This window comes from Equus caballus, chromosome 17 (assembly GCF_041296265.1).
Source record: "Equus caballus isolate H_3958 breed thoroughbred chromosome 17, TB-T2T, whole genome shotgun sequence".
NCBI classification, from domain to species: Eukaryota; Metazoa; Chordata; class Mammalia; order Perissodactyla; family Equidae; genus Equus; species Equus caballus.
The window spans coordinates 70501859-70520234 of record NC_091700.1 but is presented as its reverse complement, the minus strand read 5'-3'; the positions used below and the strand labels follow the sequence as shown (position 1 = coordinate 70520234).

The window sequence follows — 18376 nt, the reverse complement described above, 5'->3', positions numbered from 1 at the left end:
GCCTATTTCTCTCCTGTGGAGCTCACAGAAGTCAAATAGTGTTAAAACAGGGTTTGGATTCTTGTTATTTTTGTTTTTTGGTGAAGTATGGAAGTTTTTTTTCTCTCGTATGAAACCTGGTGCGCTACTCCAAAAGGCATTATAATTCTGTTTTTTTCTTTTTTTTTGATATATAAGATATATTACACTGGCAAATACCAGAGTCTTGGAATCAAACAAGGTGGTCCTTCAGCAGGAAAATGGGTTGAGTTACCAATTACAAAATCTCCAAAGATTGTACACTTCTCAGTTGGACACGATGGCTCTCACGCACTTTTAGTTGCAGAAGATGGAAGCATCTTCTTTACAGGATCTGCTAGTAAAGGAGAAGATGGAGAGTCAAGTAAGTTGACTGGTCAAATGGACATTCAGTAAAAATACTGTGGAATTTATTAAGATAAGGTATATCAATTTCAATAGCACTAACCTCACCAAGTTAATAGAGGATTTTACTTGGGGGCATATTTGGTTAATGGTGGTGCTATACTTTTCCTTAAAGAATTATGATTGCTGATTTCACTCTAGAGTTCATGTTCGTGAATTTTTATATGGTTTATGGATACATGGCTATTCATCTACTTTGTCAGTTGATGTTACTTTTAAAAACTGACTGACTTCAATGTATTGTTTTAGGTAACCCAGAATTTTGGAAGCAATAAATATTACAGAATGAAGTAAACTTTATATAACCTCATGTAATAATGTTAGTTATGGATCACTGTTCTTGGTGTTATTTCTTTCTGATGCAGTCATTCCTAAGCAATGAAAAAACAATTTTATCTCTTATCTTCCCTATACTTCAGTTCAGTCTTCCTCAACGTGTCATTTTATTTCTTTTTGTAACTTTTCATATACTTTATGCATTGTAGCAGAGCATGGTAGCATTTTATGAGGATTAGGTTTGAAGTCAACATCTAATGTAAAAACTGTGAGTAAATAAAAGTTACCCTGAAAAACATCCCTTAAAATAGCCTGAAGTGTCTTACCATATCTCAGAAACATCACCACAATCAGTTTTTCCTTCTAGCATTCAGAAGACATTGTTCTTCTTTGCTTGAGCACCAGATAATGTAGTTGCCGTATGTTTGTAAATGGATCATGTTATATGAAAAAATATAATGGTGTTTTAAGTTCCAGAATTGTACCCAGCACAGCAATATGTTTTTGTTCCAAAAGGCATCTGCCAACTGGAGTCGACTGGAGGAACAGAAGATTGCTGTTTCCCATCTTTTGCTCATTTCAGGGTTTTAGTTTTTGAGAGCAGAGGCTGCTTGAATCACTCACATTTAAATTTCTTCGTTCTCGCTCCATTTGTATATCTCCCTTCCTTACAATCTCTCATTGACTAGGTGTTGATTTTACTTTCTAGGCTCTAGCATAAGAATACATGTGAGCAGAGTTTGAGGAAAAAGGGAACTTTTTTATATACACGATAATGGAATGGTGTTGATTATGTAAGTAGCTAAGCTAGAGATTGTGCTTTCCAGAAGTTTGGTAGGAAATTGGTGTTGCCCGTTGGGAATTCCAGTGTGCTACAAAGAAGAGGATCTGACAGTGATAGCCTAAATATTAATTAACCAGATGAGGCTTGTAGGTTGATTCATTTTAATTGACATGTTGGGAAGCCCAGGCCTTTGTGAAAATATGTAAATAAAGTGTATCATAAATGCAAATAATGTTTTTTTCCTTGGCTTTCTATGTCATTATTTTTATTTGTACATGGATGCTTTAAATTAATTTTATTTATTTTTTAAGCTAAGAGCAGACGGCAATCAAAACCTTATAAACCTAAAAAGATAATTAAGATGGAAGGAAAGATTGTGGTGTATACGGCCTGCAATAATGGAAGTAGTTCTGTTATTTCTAAAGATGGAGAGCTGTACATGTTTGGAAAAGATGCCATTTACTCTGATAGTTCAAGTAAGTTAAACTTAAATGCCGTTTTGCTTTTATACAAAGAAAGTCCAGGACTAGACATTATGAATTGCAAGATATGTCTAGAAAATTAACATTTGTAGCGTGCTTTTTCTACATTTTTCACATCTCTTTCCAAGTACAACATTTTGTGATTCCTTCCTGTCTTACTGCTGGGAACACTGTTGCTGGTTTTGGGGAAAGCTAATCATGGGATATGGCTAGTGCAGCTCCACCCTAGCTGTTACTTTCTCTGGAAAGCTTTCCATAGACTCAGTTAGATGCTCACGTGACATGTTCCTGGTAGTACCCTGGGAAATGCTTTTTATAACGTAGTTGATTTATGATTGGTGGATTAATCATCTCTTCCTGTTAGGTAGTTAGGGAGGGATTCTCTCTCTCTTATTTACTGTTAGATCCTCAGTGCCCAGCACAGCATCTGGTGCATGGGAGAGTCTTAGGAGTTACTTAAGTGGCTGAGTGACTGATAAACCAAAAGTAGTAGATATGAAGGATGGAACCAGCCAAATAAAGAGTTTTATATTTATAAACACTAATCTCAAAAACTTGTCATATTTGGTTGCTAGATTTTCTTTCTAGCACTTCGAAGTGAGTATAATAATTGTGGTAACCAACTTGGAAGGACGTTATGTGAGGTAAATGTGTAAAGCCTGTGAATTTCTTTGTCAAAAGGAAACCAGAATCAGGAAGTTTCTGATTGGAAATTTAAGTGATTATCTCATGCTGGGGAAATGACATACATCAAACATAAATAGCAATTAATTATTAAGTTGAACTGTACTCAGGTGATATGAGAGTTGGCTTAATGTGGTAATATTTAGGTTCTAAGTGGCCTCAACGGTCAGAGTGAATCAAAATTTTGGGGTGGGCTCGTGTATAGTTTAAAAATAATATTCAATATAACTATTGCTTGCTAAAGTCCTCTTGACTAAGGCTGATGGAAATTTGTGCATTTATTCAACATGTATTTCTTGAGCACAGATAATATGTCAGGAATTGGTGGACCAGACAGATGTGATCCCTTTCTTTTTGAGAATGTGAGAAACAACTGGGCATTATAGAACTTAAATATTAGAGACGTGTGGCTTTATGGTTATGGATATAGACTCAGATCCTGGCACTGCCACTTTTTAGTTGGCTAACTAGCTTAAATTACTTAACTTTTCAGAGCTTGCTTCCATTTTTTTTTTCCCACTTGCAAAAGGGAGCTAATGACAGTACCTGCTTCGTATGGTTGTTATAAGATTACAGGAGATAATGCTTATGAAATGCTTAGCACAGAACCTGGCACATGTAAGGGCTCAAGACATGTCAGCTAGTGCTGTTAATTATAATAAATACTGTTGCTATATATGTATATCTCTTTCAAGTATGCTAAATACTGAAAATGGGAGTTTTCGAGAAGTACTTAACAAAAAGACCTAAGCTAGTATAGAGTGGTAGAGAAGGTTACCTTAAGGAGGTGATATCTGAGCTTATAATGTAGAATAGTTTTCCCAAAGTGTATACAAGAATTATATTGTTTGTAATTTAAATAAAAGAAGTACTTTAATTTTTGAAAAAGTGTGTTTATTTTAGTGTATGTTGGAAAAAATCTTTTTTTACTGTTATTATTACTTGAAAAGGGTAAAAATGCTTCAGTCAATTTAAAATTGATGCAAAAAATATTAAAAGATAATATGGATGGCACTTGGATATAGCAAGTGTATGAAAGTAATATGTGAATAAGTGAAGTTTAGGAACTAGCTTTGTATTAGATTGTGGAAGAAAGCATTGTAAGTTAAAAAGGATTGAAAGATACAGCTTTGAAAAATCGCAGGTTTCTACAAAAACAATGTTATTTCAGTATACTCTAGTGAGTGTTTTACTGAGGTAGGACGTGATTTTAGGCTTCTTTGTGACCAGGAAAATTTGAGAACTAACTAGTGACCCTTCTGAGAATTGCTGACAAGTGTTGCCGTCTAGAGCAAGCATTCAGGAGAAGCGAGCTTGAGCTAATGCCACAGGAAAGATTTGTCCCACATCTGGGTGATAATATTTTAAGCTTTTGAAGGTTCATTACAAAATTACAGAATTGATATACCCTTTCAGTCTTTTGACCACTTATTTCCAATTTTGGTGGGTTATTTTATCCCAGAAATGAAAAGTTCTGCATTGGAATGGTCCTTTTACATTACTGGTGATTTACTAGGCTCAGAAAGCCTTTTTTGTTGTTGTTTCTTACCAAATTTGTATCTTTCCTATAGGTTTGGTAACAGATTTGAAGGGCCATTTTGTAACTCAGGTAGCTATGGGCAAAGCTCATACTTGTGTTTTAATGAAGAATGGAGAAGTTTGGACATTTGGTGTAAATAATAAGGGACAGTGTGGACGAGATACTGGGGCCATGAACCAAGGCGGGAAAGGTAGGTGTTGAATGTGTGGATGTTAAAGTTTGTGTTGTCTTTTTATTAGTTTTGCAGAACAACATGGTGAAGAATCGTACTCTTTTCAAAACAAATGACTCTTTGATTTCATACTTATAAATTCGGAAAACCACTGCATTTCTTGTTTATTGGACAGTATATCTCTGGAATAATCCAGTATACTTTAGACTTTTAATTTCTGAGCAAATGATCTTGCTTACTTTTGTATTCTTCTTAGTTTTATATAAAATATAATAGTACCTTTTTGACTTAGCATTTTTGGTGACTAAATTATTTCAGAAAAGTGCATTCCTTAAACTCTTTGTTATTAGCTGCTTTTATACATGTGTTTTTAGTTTTAATCATTTTTGGCAACAGTCTGTCTGTTTAATATTATCTTCCTGTCTAACAGCACACACTACCTGTAATTTAATCATTTCTTGACAACTAAGAATGATCCTTAAGAATGCTTGACCTTTATCAAGAACTCCATTGCAGATGCACTGTATCCTTTGCCCCAACACTCAGTCTATTGAAGGGAATAAAAAGGTTTATCCTTTGCTATGCTCGTTGTGGTCTTCTTTTGGAAATAGTTTGTGTCTACATCATGCTGTTCTCAATTTTTATTTCTAGCTGCTGTCAGTACTATCCTGTACCCTTCACTCCAATTTCTGGTTTTCTGTTTTTAATTTTGTGTGGGCTGGAGAATAGGAAATAGATACGTATTATTAGAACTAAGCATTGAACTGTGTTTAAAGTACAAATGAGTCAGAGGATTAATATTGGTATAAATTTACAAAAACAAATTTAGCAGTTTTGGGGCCTTTTTGGTGGCAGACTTATCTGGATATCAAGAGCTCACTGTTTTGTTTCGTTTTTTTTTTCCCTTGCCATATTTATATGTGTGCGTATTTAAAATGCTTTAGTTTTTAAAAAAGCAAGTTTGTCAGAGCATATTGATTTTTTTTAAAAAAGGGAAAACAAAAGAAAGAAAAAAAATGGATTACTCCAAAATGGAAATATTTTTTCTATCTGCTAAACTAATGAATTGTAGCTTTGGATAATACCTGCTAGGCAAAGAGGAGAGAAGCAGTTTGCTTTTCTATATATAATATAAATATATATTCAAATCATATTTTATAAAAGTTCTGAACTGAACAAAATTGTTTATTGTTCCGAAACTCTTTTATGCAAATTTGGCATACATTTACACCTATGTTATGGATTCTTAATGTAAATTTTGTAATAACTAAAATAAAATTATTAAAAGGTTTTCTGCTTAATAGAAATCACACCCACTCTGTTTATAAGTGATGAATTAGAAAGCAGGGTAGTAGTGTAAGACATATAATGAATACAGATTGCACAGTCATAAAGAACATAAAGGGATTGCTTAAAAGTTGTTTTTAAAAAAAACAGGAATAGTACAGAAAATAATATTTAAATATTAAAAATTGTGTATCTACCACCATGTCTTATCATTTGTCAGTAAAAAAAAGAGAAACTATAAGATTCAAGTGTCCTGTATTCCCTTTCCAAGGTTTGCTATTATACTCCATCTCTCCAGAACTAACCACTATCATGACTTTATTAATATCCTCTCAGTCAGTTCCTATATTTTTACTTGTTCTTAGATATTTTATATGTAGAAAATATTTATACTCATGTATTTTCCACATAAAAATAAGATTTTTTATAAGGCTAACCTATTCATATTTTTCTGTAAATTTTTTTGTCTCACCATTTTGTTTGAAATATATTTAAGTTGATACATATAAATCTAGATGATTCATGTTAACTGCTGTGTAGTAAACCACACCACCAACATACCACACTTTATTCTCCTGCTGATAGAGTTTATTTCCAATTTTTCATTATTATAAATAATTTTAAGACCTCCTCCATGTTTTCTGGCACACGTGTGTGAGAATTTCTCTAGTGTAATTGTGTTGTAGATTTCAGCTTTGTTAGATTTTTCTTGGAAGAGGTTGTACCAATTTATACTCCTACCAGTAGAGTTTAATTTTTCACATCACTCCAGTAGTTAGTATTGACAGACTCTGATTTTTGTCAGTTTAATAGCTATAACATTGTATTCCATTGTAATTTTTTATTTGTTATATTCAAGTATAACATACATGCAGAAAAATACACGTAGCATAAGTGTGCATCTTGATGAATTTTCACGAACTGAACACATTCATGTAATCAGCACCCAGATCAAGAAATAGTATATTACCAGCACTCCAGGAAGCCCCCTTTCCAATTACAGTCTACCTCTCCAGTTAACACCAGAAGTTAGTTTTGCATGCTTTTGTACTTTATCTAAGTGGAATCATGTGAATGAACTCTTTGGTGCCTAGTTTCTTTCCACTCAACTTTATGTTTATGAGATTCATCTATATTGTTACAAGTAGTTATAGATTATTCATTCTCATTGTTGTATAGTATTAAGTTGTATGAATATACCACAGTTTTAAAATCTTTTCTAGTATTATGGACGTTCGGATAGTTTCTAGTTTTGGTTATTATGAATAGTATTGCCGTGAACATTGCTAGTAAATGTCAGTGAAAACATATATGCATTTCTTCTGGGTATATAACTAGGAGTAGAATTGCCAGGTCTCTCATTTTTCTTTTAATTTGCATTCCCTTGATTATTAATAGTGAGTTAGACTATCTCTTCAAACTTCTTATTTTGCTTGCCTTTTTCTTACTGATTTGTAGGAATTTTTTATGTATTATGTTGTATGTGTTGCAAATATCTTTGACTAACTTGTGGCTTATCTTTTACATTTACTGATGGTTTCATTTGTTGTAAATAATTTTTAACTTTTGCTGACAAGTTTTTCATTCTCTTTCTTTATAAATTTTTGCTTTGTGTAGTCAAGTTGGGGCCTTTATTTCCCATATCAGTTAAAATTAGTTTTTGTACTTGGCTTTGAGATTGGGATTGCTTTGAATTTAGAGATTAATTTGAGGGTAATATTTATGGTCCTGTTGGGATGACTAAATGAGTAATACGTGTATATCCAGGTACAAGTAAGTGCTCAATATATTTTAGTTATTGTTAAAATAGAGTCACTCAGGCCGTCTTCAGGATTGCTTTATTCTAACTCTAGACATAGTTATCCAATACTTGGTTGTCTAATTTCCCAGCCTGTCCATAGATTACAAGTGGCAAAAATAAAGTAAGGCTGTATATTCTATGAGTTTGTTTCTTGATTAGACAGACATATACTGAGACTGTTACAAGTCTAAGTGATGAAAGAATAACGTTGACTAAGAATAAGAGATATAGCAAGGTATAACCTTGCCTTTGAGAATCTAAGTCTAATAGGAAAGACAAACATAACTAATTACTTGATTCCTGCAGACTTTCTCGTTCATTATCTGCTGTTATAGTACTACATGTTTCTTCATAGTCCTGTCACATTTGTATGTTTTCACTTTTCTGTATGGTTATTAATGACATTAATTCTGTATATATTAATGTCTATCTCTCTCCTTAGATTATAAGTTTAATAATAGCTCATTATCATAGTCCTCAGTGCCTAGAGCAAAGATCTGAAAGCCATAACTTTATGCCGTGTCTGCTCAGTGGCCAGTTTCTGTATGGCCCTCCAAGCTCAGGTTGGATTTTACATTTGTAAAGGATGATTTTAAAAAAATGTGACAGACTTATATGGCCCACAGAGCCTAAGTTATTTACAACCTGGCCCTTTACAAAAAAGTTTGCTCACTCCTTGACATAAAGGAATGCCTATGGCATAGTAGGTGTTCAATAAAAAAAAAAATAGTTGAATGAATTATAATACAATTAAATAAGTCGTAATTGAGGTATAAACAGGCTTAGAGGAGATAGTGACTGACTCCCTGAAAAAAGTGGTAAATCCTTTCATAGGAAATGACTTTGGAGCTGAGTTTTTGGAGGCTGCAAAGGAGTTTCTCTGGTAGATGAAGTAGGGAGAGGCACGTGGTAAGTGAAGTAAAGAGATACAGATGGAGTAGGAATGAGCAAAGGCCCTGAGCACATGAAAGGACACAGGATGTTTAGAAAGCAGAGGGAATTTCGGTTCAGGTAGAATGTAGTTTACATGGAAGGAATGAAGTTGGAGAAAATTGGGAGCCATATTGTGATTGACTGTATCCTGCTCAGGAGTTTTGTTCTTTTCAAGACCTTGGAAAGACATTGTAGGTTTGTAAATTGTAAAGTCATAGGATCAAATATATATTTCAAGAAGCTGGTTGCTAGCAGCGGGAGGATGTTCTAGAGTGGAGAGACTATGCTTAGAACGTGGTTAGGAGACTTTCTTTGGTCTGTTGAACAGTGAGGATGCGACAAAAATCAGAAAAAATTGAAAATATCATTGACAGAAAGTAACAGCTAAGAGATGTTCCGGCCTTCCCTGACTCTTTTTGCAGAAGGGAAATGGGGAGAGCATTTATTCGTGATCCCTAAATTAAATTTTGTTTTTGTTGCTGTGTATTTTAGCATTCCTTTGTGTATTCATTTGGATTATTATGTGTTATGTAGTTTTTCAATTGGGAAATATAATTATCAGCTTTTTAGACATGGGAGTAATCTACATAAAAATTATAAATTGATCTGTCAAATAGGATTTGGAGTTGAAAATATGGCAACAGCAATGGACGAAGACCTGGAAGAAGAGCTAGATGAAAAAGATGAGAAGTCCATGATGTGCCCTCCAGGCATGCATAAGTGGAAGCTGGAGCAGTGCATGGTGTGTACCGTCTGTGGAGACTGTACAGGTTATGGAGCCAGCTGTGTCAGTAGTGGGCGTCCAGACAGAGTCCCTGGAGGGTAAGAAAGTGTTTAATGCTACAGAAGTAAATTAGTAGAAATGTGTAGAACACAGTTCTTTTCAAAATTTTTCTAGAGTGTATTCTACTGTGTTGTTTCTTAAAGACATATTGGCATATACTAACAATTCTTATAATTGTTTTCTAATATAATAACTTCTAATTCAGTGTCAGTTTTATTTAATTTGCTTTTCTTTCAATTGACTCATTTAAACTATTATTTAAAAACGGATCATAAATTCCTTCAAGGCTTGGGGCTGTGCCTTCATTTGTTTTCTTTTCCTAAGACTGCTTTAATGCCAAGTATTTCTATTCATTTTTGTTGAACATGGATCTTTTCTGAGTATAATTATCAAATATCATATAAAATACTCAATTAGGGATATATAATTTTTTTAATGAAATTTACTGTTCACAGTTTTAGGAGTTCTAGGAGCTGTCGCTTCTAAGTTGTGTTATACCTGTTAGATTTATCCTTTTTTACTCTTGTTGGACCACTTTTTTTTTTTCAGGAACCTGTATTGTTGTCATTTTAAAGTTAATATGTGAGTTTGGCAGAGTTGGAATGCAGATTTTTCCCTAGCATGTTGGGGAGAATTTTGAGTCCTGTTTTGTATTGCCATTTATAGCAATGTAACAAAATGGGGTATTCTTTGTAGGATCAAATTAATTATGCTAGATCTTTGCATTATGATAGCTCTGATCTTTGTAAGATCAGATTAATTATGATAATTAGCTGACTTTGGGAAGTAGGGGCAATCTTGTGAGGAAAAGCCCAAGTGAGTACAGGCACCCCCCATCTCTGACCTCCCCATGTGAGCCCTCTTGAATAGTCAGGTGCTTCTTCCCAAATCATGTCTGGATCTAGTACGACTACATTTCTGGGTTTATACTTGGCCTGACATAGCTAAATAGATCATATATAACAGGGCTTTTCTTCTAGATATTGAAATACTATGATTTTATAACAATAAATTTTCTTTGCGTTTTTAGCACATAAAAATATTATGGCTCTCTTTATCAAAGGATGATATTTCTTCTACAAAGCTGTCTTTTTGGCTCTGTTTACTATATTTAAGTCCCTAAATTGTTTATTTTAAAATTTAATTTGGATACAGAAAGATTCTACGATTTTTCTTTTTAAACAATATTGGAGTTGAAATTTGTCCTCCTGGATGCTCTCCCAAGTTGTTTCTACTAAAATTGTGTCCCCCAATCTCTGAACTTAAGCAGTTGATAAATATCGTAATTGAATTTCTGAATTCTCTGGTCCTTCTTGAAATTAATTCTTCTTCTTTACATGCTTTTTCCCCCATAGATTTACTGTCGGTTTTCAATTTATAGATCTAAATGGACAGTACCTAACCAAGTACAGTAATTTCTTTATCAATGATGCAGAAATGAGTAAAGTCAACAAAAGAACATATGCCAGGACAGTAAGCACTGTTAAAAATGACTTTGATTATAAAATTGTGACTGGATATCTTAGAATAAATTTAGAATTAAACATTATTTTTTAAATAGTGCCCACGGACAATTCAATAGGGCAAATTATTTTATCAGTTTTTATTGTTGTAGTTAGTGATCCTCCAAATTGTCAGTAATGCTTGCATTTAAAAGCCAGGAGTTTCACAAGCTACCCAGCTGTGTCTTTCAAACCTACTGCCAGGTAGATCCTTCCTCTTGTACCTCCACCAATCTGGATAGCCAGAGGCTCAATGAGGCTGTCCAAAGTTTTTTAGGACTGATCCAACATATAACATTAAAACTATGACTTCTACATTTACAAAATACGTGGATAAGAAGTTACTTGTTCACTGACCCGCTAGCCAACTTCTGAGAGTGGTTTTGTCTTCTTTATATTATACTCAAATGCCATACGCTTACTTAACAACTAATAGGAAAAAGACAAAGAAGAGAAAAAAGAACAGGTAATTGGACACAGTGAAAGGAGAGAATGGGAGATGGGGGCATAAAAAGCAGAGTGGGGGAAGGAGACGTAATGTGTGAAGCTGACAAGCTGGGCTCACTCAGTGAAGGCTGCCCATGCCTCCTTTAACTTACCTGGTAGATACAATGTTGTTTGTTTGTTAACCAACCAGCCTATCCAGACTGCTTACTAGTAAAGCTTCTGGTGCCTCACTAATTGTGAAAACTTTAAAAGTATTTGTTAATAGCAGCTTTGAAGATAGCAGAATCCATTTGTATTTTCTGTAGAAGTAATACCAATTATGCCTTTGAGGAGCTTAATAAACTCTTGTTTTTTAATTATTCATCTTTTCATACCTTTTCTTTAAAATTGACACATCCTAATTGGAAGGCGTGATTTCATTGCTGACTCATTTAACACAATCTCAAAAATGCAGAAAAGGGGGCCGGCCGGGTTGCATAGTGGTTAAGTTCACATGTTCTACTTCAGCGACCCAGGGTTCACTGGTTCGGATCTTGGGTGTGGACATGGCACCACTTGGCATGCCATGCTGTGGCAGGCATCCCACATATAAAGTAGAGGAAGATGGGCACAAATGTTAGCTCAGGGCCAGTCTTCCTCAGCAAAAAGAGGAGGCTTGGCAGCAGATGTTAGCTCAGGGCTAATCTTCCTCAAAAAAAAAAAAAAAAATGCAGAAAAGGTGTTATAGAAGGCAGTTTTAAGGAAAGAGTAGAAGGATTTCAGTTAATTTTTTTCTTTTTCTTTTTAGGATCTGTGGTTGTGGTTCCGGAGAATCTGGCTGTGCTGTGTGTGGATGTTGCAAGGCTTGTGCAAGAGAGTTGGATGGTCAGGAGGCAAGACAAAGAGGAATTCTTGATGCAGTGAAAGAGATGATACCTTTAGATCTTCTGTTAGGTAATTTGATTGATTGTGCTAAACGTATTGTCCTCAACTCAATAATTCTGATAGTTTAAATATTTTCTATTAGATATATTTTAAAAAATTAAGATAATTATGCAGTAGTGCTTGTATGGCAACTGACAACATGTCATTAAGAAGGAGTGACATTCCCTTTCCCTGAGATTCTTGCAGTAAAAATAATTTGTGTTTTAGACGATAGTTTTTTGGTTTTGGCTGAGGAAGATTTGCCCTGAGCTATCGTCTGTGCCAGTCTTCCTCTATTCTGTATGTGAGTCCCCGCATGGCTTTGGACAAGTGGTGTAGGTCTGTGCCTAGGAACTGAACCCAGGCCGCCAAAGTGGAATGTGCCAAACTTAACCACTAGGCCACAGGGCTGGCTCCTGGACAATGTGTTTGTTAGCTTTTACTTTTTGGAATTTCACGTAGTTCTGTCATATCTGTTATGTAACAAGTTTTAATTGTAAAGATAGATTTATTATTTATCTTTATATATATATAATTATTGTAATTTTTTTCTTTTGGTCAATCATCTAGCTGTCCCAGTACCCGGGGTTAACATTGAAGAACACCTTCAGTTACGACAAGAAGAAAAACGGCAGCGTGTAATCAGGCGACACAGATTAGAGGAAGGAAGAGGTAAGATGTGGCTGCAGAGAAAAAGTATATGAAAATCCATTTTCTTTCCCTATATGGAGACCACTGAAAAGTTTACAGAATAGCCTGATTTGGTAAGAAATTGAAATTAAAATTAGTAACATTCTAGTGACTCATGAAAATTATTCAGGATATTTACAATTGTGCTAATAACATACGTTTAATTCAGGAGGATGTTTATGGCGTAAGTCAACCATATTAAGAATTTTTGTGCCATTTACCAAGCATCAAAAGCTATTAGCAACAACAACTTTTTAAATAAAATGAATTCTAAGAACTTGTCTGTCACCCAGATTTTGGATTCATCTGTTTAACCATGAACAACGAATTAGGTTAATATAGTATTTTACTTTCTGTTTTCTTAGTCATTTATGACCATTATCATTCGGGCATAGTCCCGCCACTCTTCTTCCAATCTAGAGTAAAATGTGCTTTTCTGTCTCTTTTTTGGGAAAAACCTTATTCCGGTTATGTACAAGAAGGGTAAGTTGGAGAGTCTGCAAGTTTTAATAGCAAAGATAGATTTATTATTTATCTTTTCCTCATTGTTTATGAACATTTCTCAGCCTAAAAATACATTTAACAGAGGTTATAATAGGTATTTTAGTATATATCCAACAAGCAGAGATACGTAAGTATTACGTAAAGCTGTTGTTGCCCAATGGAATCTTTTCTTTGTAGAATTAAGACAGATTATTACAGAGGTCTGTGATTTTATTCTTCTACTAGGCAAAATCTTCAGTAGAAATATTTTCTGATACTGCGTATTTTAAATACTTATTGGAAATGACATGGTATTTGATACATGAGATAAAACCTATTGCCTGTTTAACTATCATTATAAGTTTTTCTAGACATTCTTTTTTTAATGTAAAATGGAATGAGTAGTAAAATATATAGCACACATGGTAAATCTGTTTTTATTAAACTTAAGTTGTAAAACACATGCTTGAAACTTGAAGATTGTTCTTTATAGTTTCTGATAAGCTATATTGATTCATTGATACAGTGAATATTTGCTTTTAATTTGGCTTTGTTTACATAAAATCATTGCCTATAAAGAATATTTTAATAAGATTCATGTATGTAGTCATGCGTCATTTAGATGGGGATACGTTTTGAGAAATACTTCATTAGATGGTTTTGTCATTGTGCGAACCTCATGGAGTGTATTTATACAAACCTAGATACTATAGCCTACTACACACCTAGCTATATGGTACTAATCTTTTGGGACCACCGTTCTGTGTGTGGTCTGTTGATGACTGAAATATTGTTATGCAGTGCATGACTATAGTGTCATTATTTACATTATATAAATATTTGGGAAAATTACATATTAAGTGTTTCATAGAAAACAGGGTAAAATTTAAGTTCTGCATCTTTATGACGTGGTAGTTGAGTGATAATTCCTTTTATGTTAATGATATGATTTGCTTAAGGTTAATTATCAATGTATCTTTTTTACTACCTAGGTTGAATCATATGAACTGACCTATAAAACCCAGAAATTTCTTATGTTTCAACCAAAGTATAGCAAAAATTCTTATGATGACATTTACTTACTTGCCTAATGCTATATATCTTGTTAATCTTTTTTCTCCCTCTATAAAAAGCTATTCTTCTCTAGCTATAGTATATTTCTGCATATCAGAAGTAAAAGAACATTGACTGTGCATGTTATTCAACAAAGCTTTGTGATTACAGAATATTCTTTTGCCATTAATTTTAAAATGTGTCATAGACCTCTAAAACATAAACTGTAACATTTTAAAGGTTAGAAAGCTTCATTATTTAAATATTTTCAGAAATTATTTTATTGTATCTGATTTTACAAACACTGACTTAGGTTCTAGGCAATTGGTGTATATTTTGTGACAAATCAGTTTCATCTGCAGTTCTCAATATATAGAAATACTTCTTCAGATTATTGGTGCCAAAATTTTGTGTTATCCTTATTTTTTGGTTGAGCTCTTTTCATTTTTGTTGAAACAGAATATGTAGTAAATATATTTTCTTGATGGGTTAGGCTCTTCATTATGGACCTTAATTATGGCAATCATTGCTTTGCAAGGTAGCAAAATTAACTGAAATCTGTGCATATTAGAATCATGTCCTTGCTTTGCACAGTCACCATGGTTACTTTGGCATCATGCAGTGAGGACATAGTTCCAGTATACTTGACAACCGTGTGTGAAACACAGTACCATGCAACAAGAATCCTGCTTATATATTTTATTTTGTAAAAATCTTTTAAACAAGAATTCTAACTTTGTATCCATTTTTGAAAAGTCAAACTTCAAATTCTTATTCAGCGACTTTGGAAAATCCTTATACTATGTTAAATAATTAAAAACCAGTATTGTAATATGATACTTTCATGATTTTATCTTTATATTCCTTCTCATCACTCCCATTACAAGCAATTTTATAAGAAAACAGATTTTTGTAAGAAAACAAAATGTACACAGAGATACACCCACACTTGCATAGGGAAAAAATTAGAAAGGTAAATACCAAAATGTAATACCTGAGAAGTGAGTTTACAGGTGATTTTTATTTTGTTTTTTACAATTTGTTTTCTAAGTAGTCTTCAATATGCATATTACTTTTGTAAACGAAATAAGAGTTATGTTTTAAAACTTAAGCCATTGTTTCTTAAAAAATATAGACTAGTTCTGGGGTATTTACACTTTACCTTTGCTTTTTAAAAAATACTTCTCTTTTGATTGGATGGAGGATTCCCTTTCATCATTTTAGGGCAGTAGTTCTCAAAGTGGTTTCAACAGGACCAGTACAGCTTGGGCACATGTTAGAATTGCCTGTTCTCGGGCCCCACCCGAGGCCTACTGAATCAGAAACTTGGGGAGCGGAGCCCAGGCAACTCTGAAGAAGTCCCCCAGGTGATTCTGATGGTGGTAAAGCGTGAGAATCACTGCTCTAGGGCAGTGATGTCCAAAGTTTGTTCCACGGACCTTCTACACCAGAATCACCTGGGCCTAATGAGTCAGAATTTCTACGTGAGGGTCCTGGATGCAGATTTGAGTCACTTACACAGTATTCAAGGACTCTTGTTTGGCATCATGCTTTAGAGGATTTTCAGTCTTGTTTTGTCCTCATGAGGAACAGGAATGTCAAAAAAGTTTTTAGTGTTCCAACTGCCACACATAATTTTTTTTTTTTTTCTTGGCCTCTGCTTGGTACTTTTTTTTTTAAAGATTGACACCTGTGCTAACAACTGTTGCCAATCTTTTTTTTTTTCTTTTTCTCCTCAAATCCCCCTAGTACATAGTTGTATATTTTAGTTGTGGGTCCTTCTAGTTGTGGCATGTGGGACGCCATCTCAGCGTGGCCTGATGAGTGGTGCCATGTCTGCGCCCAGAATCCAAACCACTGAAACCCTGGGCTGCCGAAGCAGAGCGCACAAACTCAACCACTCGGCCTTGGGGCCAGCCCCCTGCTTGGTGCTTTTTAGATAACTGACCGTTTAGTAGTATGTTAGTAGTAACTATGCTCATTAGTAATTGGCTTTTACTTGTGTTGAAATTTCAGAACTTCAAGATTAGTTTATATTAAATTATTTTACTTGATTTATCTATCCTATTTACCCAGTTTGTATTAATTCTTTTGAAGGTGATCAGAATTTTAGGACCTAGCTGTTGTAGTAAAGCCTTGCTCAGTCAGCCTCAGGCTGATTGATGTAATTTAAGCTGCTGTTTATGACCCAGAGCCTTCTATAATGGAGTGTGCTGTTGAAACCCAAAAAGGAGTGTTATTACTGCTTTTCATAAGTTTGGAATTTTGCCTTTAAAGTTTTTATGATATTAATCTCCCAGATAATATTTTTCTTAAAATATATTCTTAAGTGCCAGTAGTATTCATTTACAGATTTTATTTCAAGACATTTGTGATAACTGTTAGTTTTTTAGATTGTATGGGGTTGATTGGTACATAAATTCTCTGAGACTTCAGTGGAATTTTTAAGTAGAATTCTCTTAAAGTTGTTGGCAGGACTACTGGGTGATTTTATCAATGATCCTATCTTTATATTCCTTCTCAGTACTCTATTGTAAGGAAAATTAAGCTCAAATATTGTTAGCTACTTTTCCTTCTTTCTTTTCTTCCTAAATCTCAAATCAAAGTTTCATAATTCTGAGCTATAGAGATGGGGTGAGCTTATGTCCTGGATTGCCTGGCACAGTACCATTTTATGCCTACTGTCCAGGCATATTTCTTAATAATGCCCTCTTTTACTCTGAGTAGGTTCTCCTTGGATAATAAGTTATATGGTTAGTGTTGCTGTATAGCATGGTGATTAAGAACATGGGTTCTGGAGTTAGACTTTGGTTCAAATCCTGTCTGCTCAACTTTTACTGGGGTTTATGACCCTGGAATTTAATCACTCTGAAGCTCAGTTTTCTTACCTTTAAAATGGGGATGACTACTGTATCTACCTAAGTAGGGATGTTAAGGAGGATTAAGTGATATGCATGAAAACGCCTGGCATGTGCTAAGCCCTGAGTAAATGTTTGGTGGTGGTGATGATAATGGTGATGAAGATGGTGCTAGTGGTGGTGGGCTGTTTAGCAGATTTCTGTTCTCTTTGGATTTGGTTCTTTTCCAGCTCTGGCCTTGACTTGATACATTGGAATGCTAATCACACATCTTTGATTATTAATAACAAAAACCTCCACAGCTTCTGTAGAATAAAATAGATTGCATTTTGATAGGAAAAAAAATCAATTTCCCATAGTTACAAATTAGAATGTAAAAAGAAATTTATTATAATTAGTGTCTCTAATTTCAAAGTGATTGAACAGTTATTGCTATTGACTTTTAAGCCTCTAAAACCATTGTTTTCTTGATTTGACATATTAAATCCAGTATTAGCTATCTTCCAGTGCTACATGAAAGTCCCTTTTTAAATTAAAATATTATATGAAGCATTTAGAAAACATAAGTCAAGTAAGAAAAAAGGATCAACGTAATTCTTCATCCAAAGATAACCACTGGTAGAATTTTGATGTACTTCCTTACAATTTTTTCTATGCATACTTTTTTGTTTTTTTATATCATTTCATGCTGTGATATATATTGGTGTCCTGTTTTTTTCCCCTTAATGTTATATCAGAAAAATTTTTTTGTGCTTTATTGCAATACCATATTAAAGTAATATAGGAATTTAGGTCAAAAGTTTTCCACAAACCTATCCTTTAAGTAAATTAATTGCTTTTATTTTGTTGTCATCTTCTAATCAAGTTTTACACATTTCCAGTTGTATCACTGACTGAATTTTACATTTTATATATTTGCTTAACATTATAGCATATGCATTTTTATATTTTGCTAGTATTTTTTCCCTTGCCTTCACATTCTCCTCCACCAAGCAAATAAGATTTATTCTAATACATATACTTGCATATCTTACTCCATTATAATATAATTGTGTGCTGACATCTGCACATGCGTGAAAGGATACGCATATATTATTTATAAAAGTGGTATTGTATTACATATAAGATTATTTACAACTTTTTCTCATTTTACAATATGATGTGAACACACACTAGGACAGTAAATATGGATCTACCACATTCTATTTAACAGAATAGGTTATAGTAACACCTTTGAACAGAAATCTTTTAAAAAGTATTTTAGTTTTCCTTAG

At 33.9% G+C, this 18376-nt stretch overlaps 1 protein-coding gene across 29 annotated transcripts in view; it reads left to right on the top strand.

Annotated features, from left to right (window-relative positions):
* Positions 1–18376, top strand: part of MYCBP2 (MYC binding protein 2) — a 256284-nt gene that overhangs the window by 60864 nt on the left and 177044 nt on the right. For all 29 annotated transcript variants that reach the window (XM_070239261.1, XM_070239263.1, XM_070239259.1 and 26 more), the window contains 6 exon segments: positions 178–382; positions 1795–1959; positions 4221–4379; positions 9000–9204; positions 11903–12048; positions 12589–12690. In XM_070239261.1, coding sequence (XP_070095362.1) covers positions 178–382; positions 1795–1959; positions 4221–4379; positions 9000–9204; positions 11903–12048; positions 12589–12690 — 982 coding nt within the window.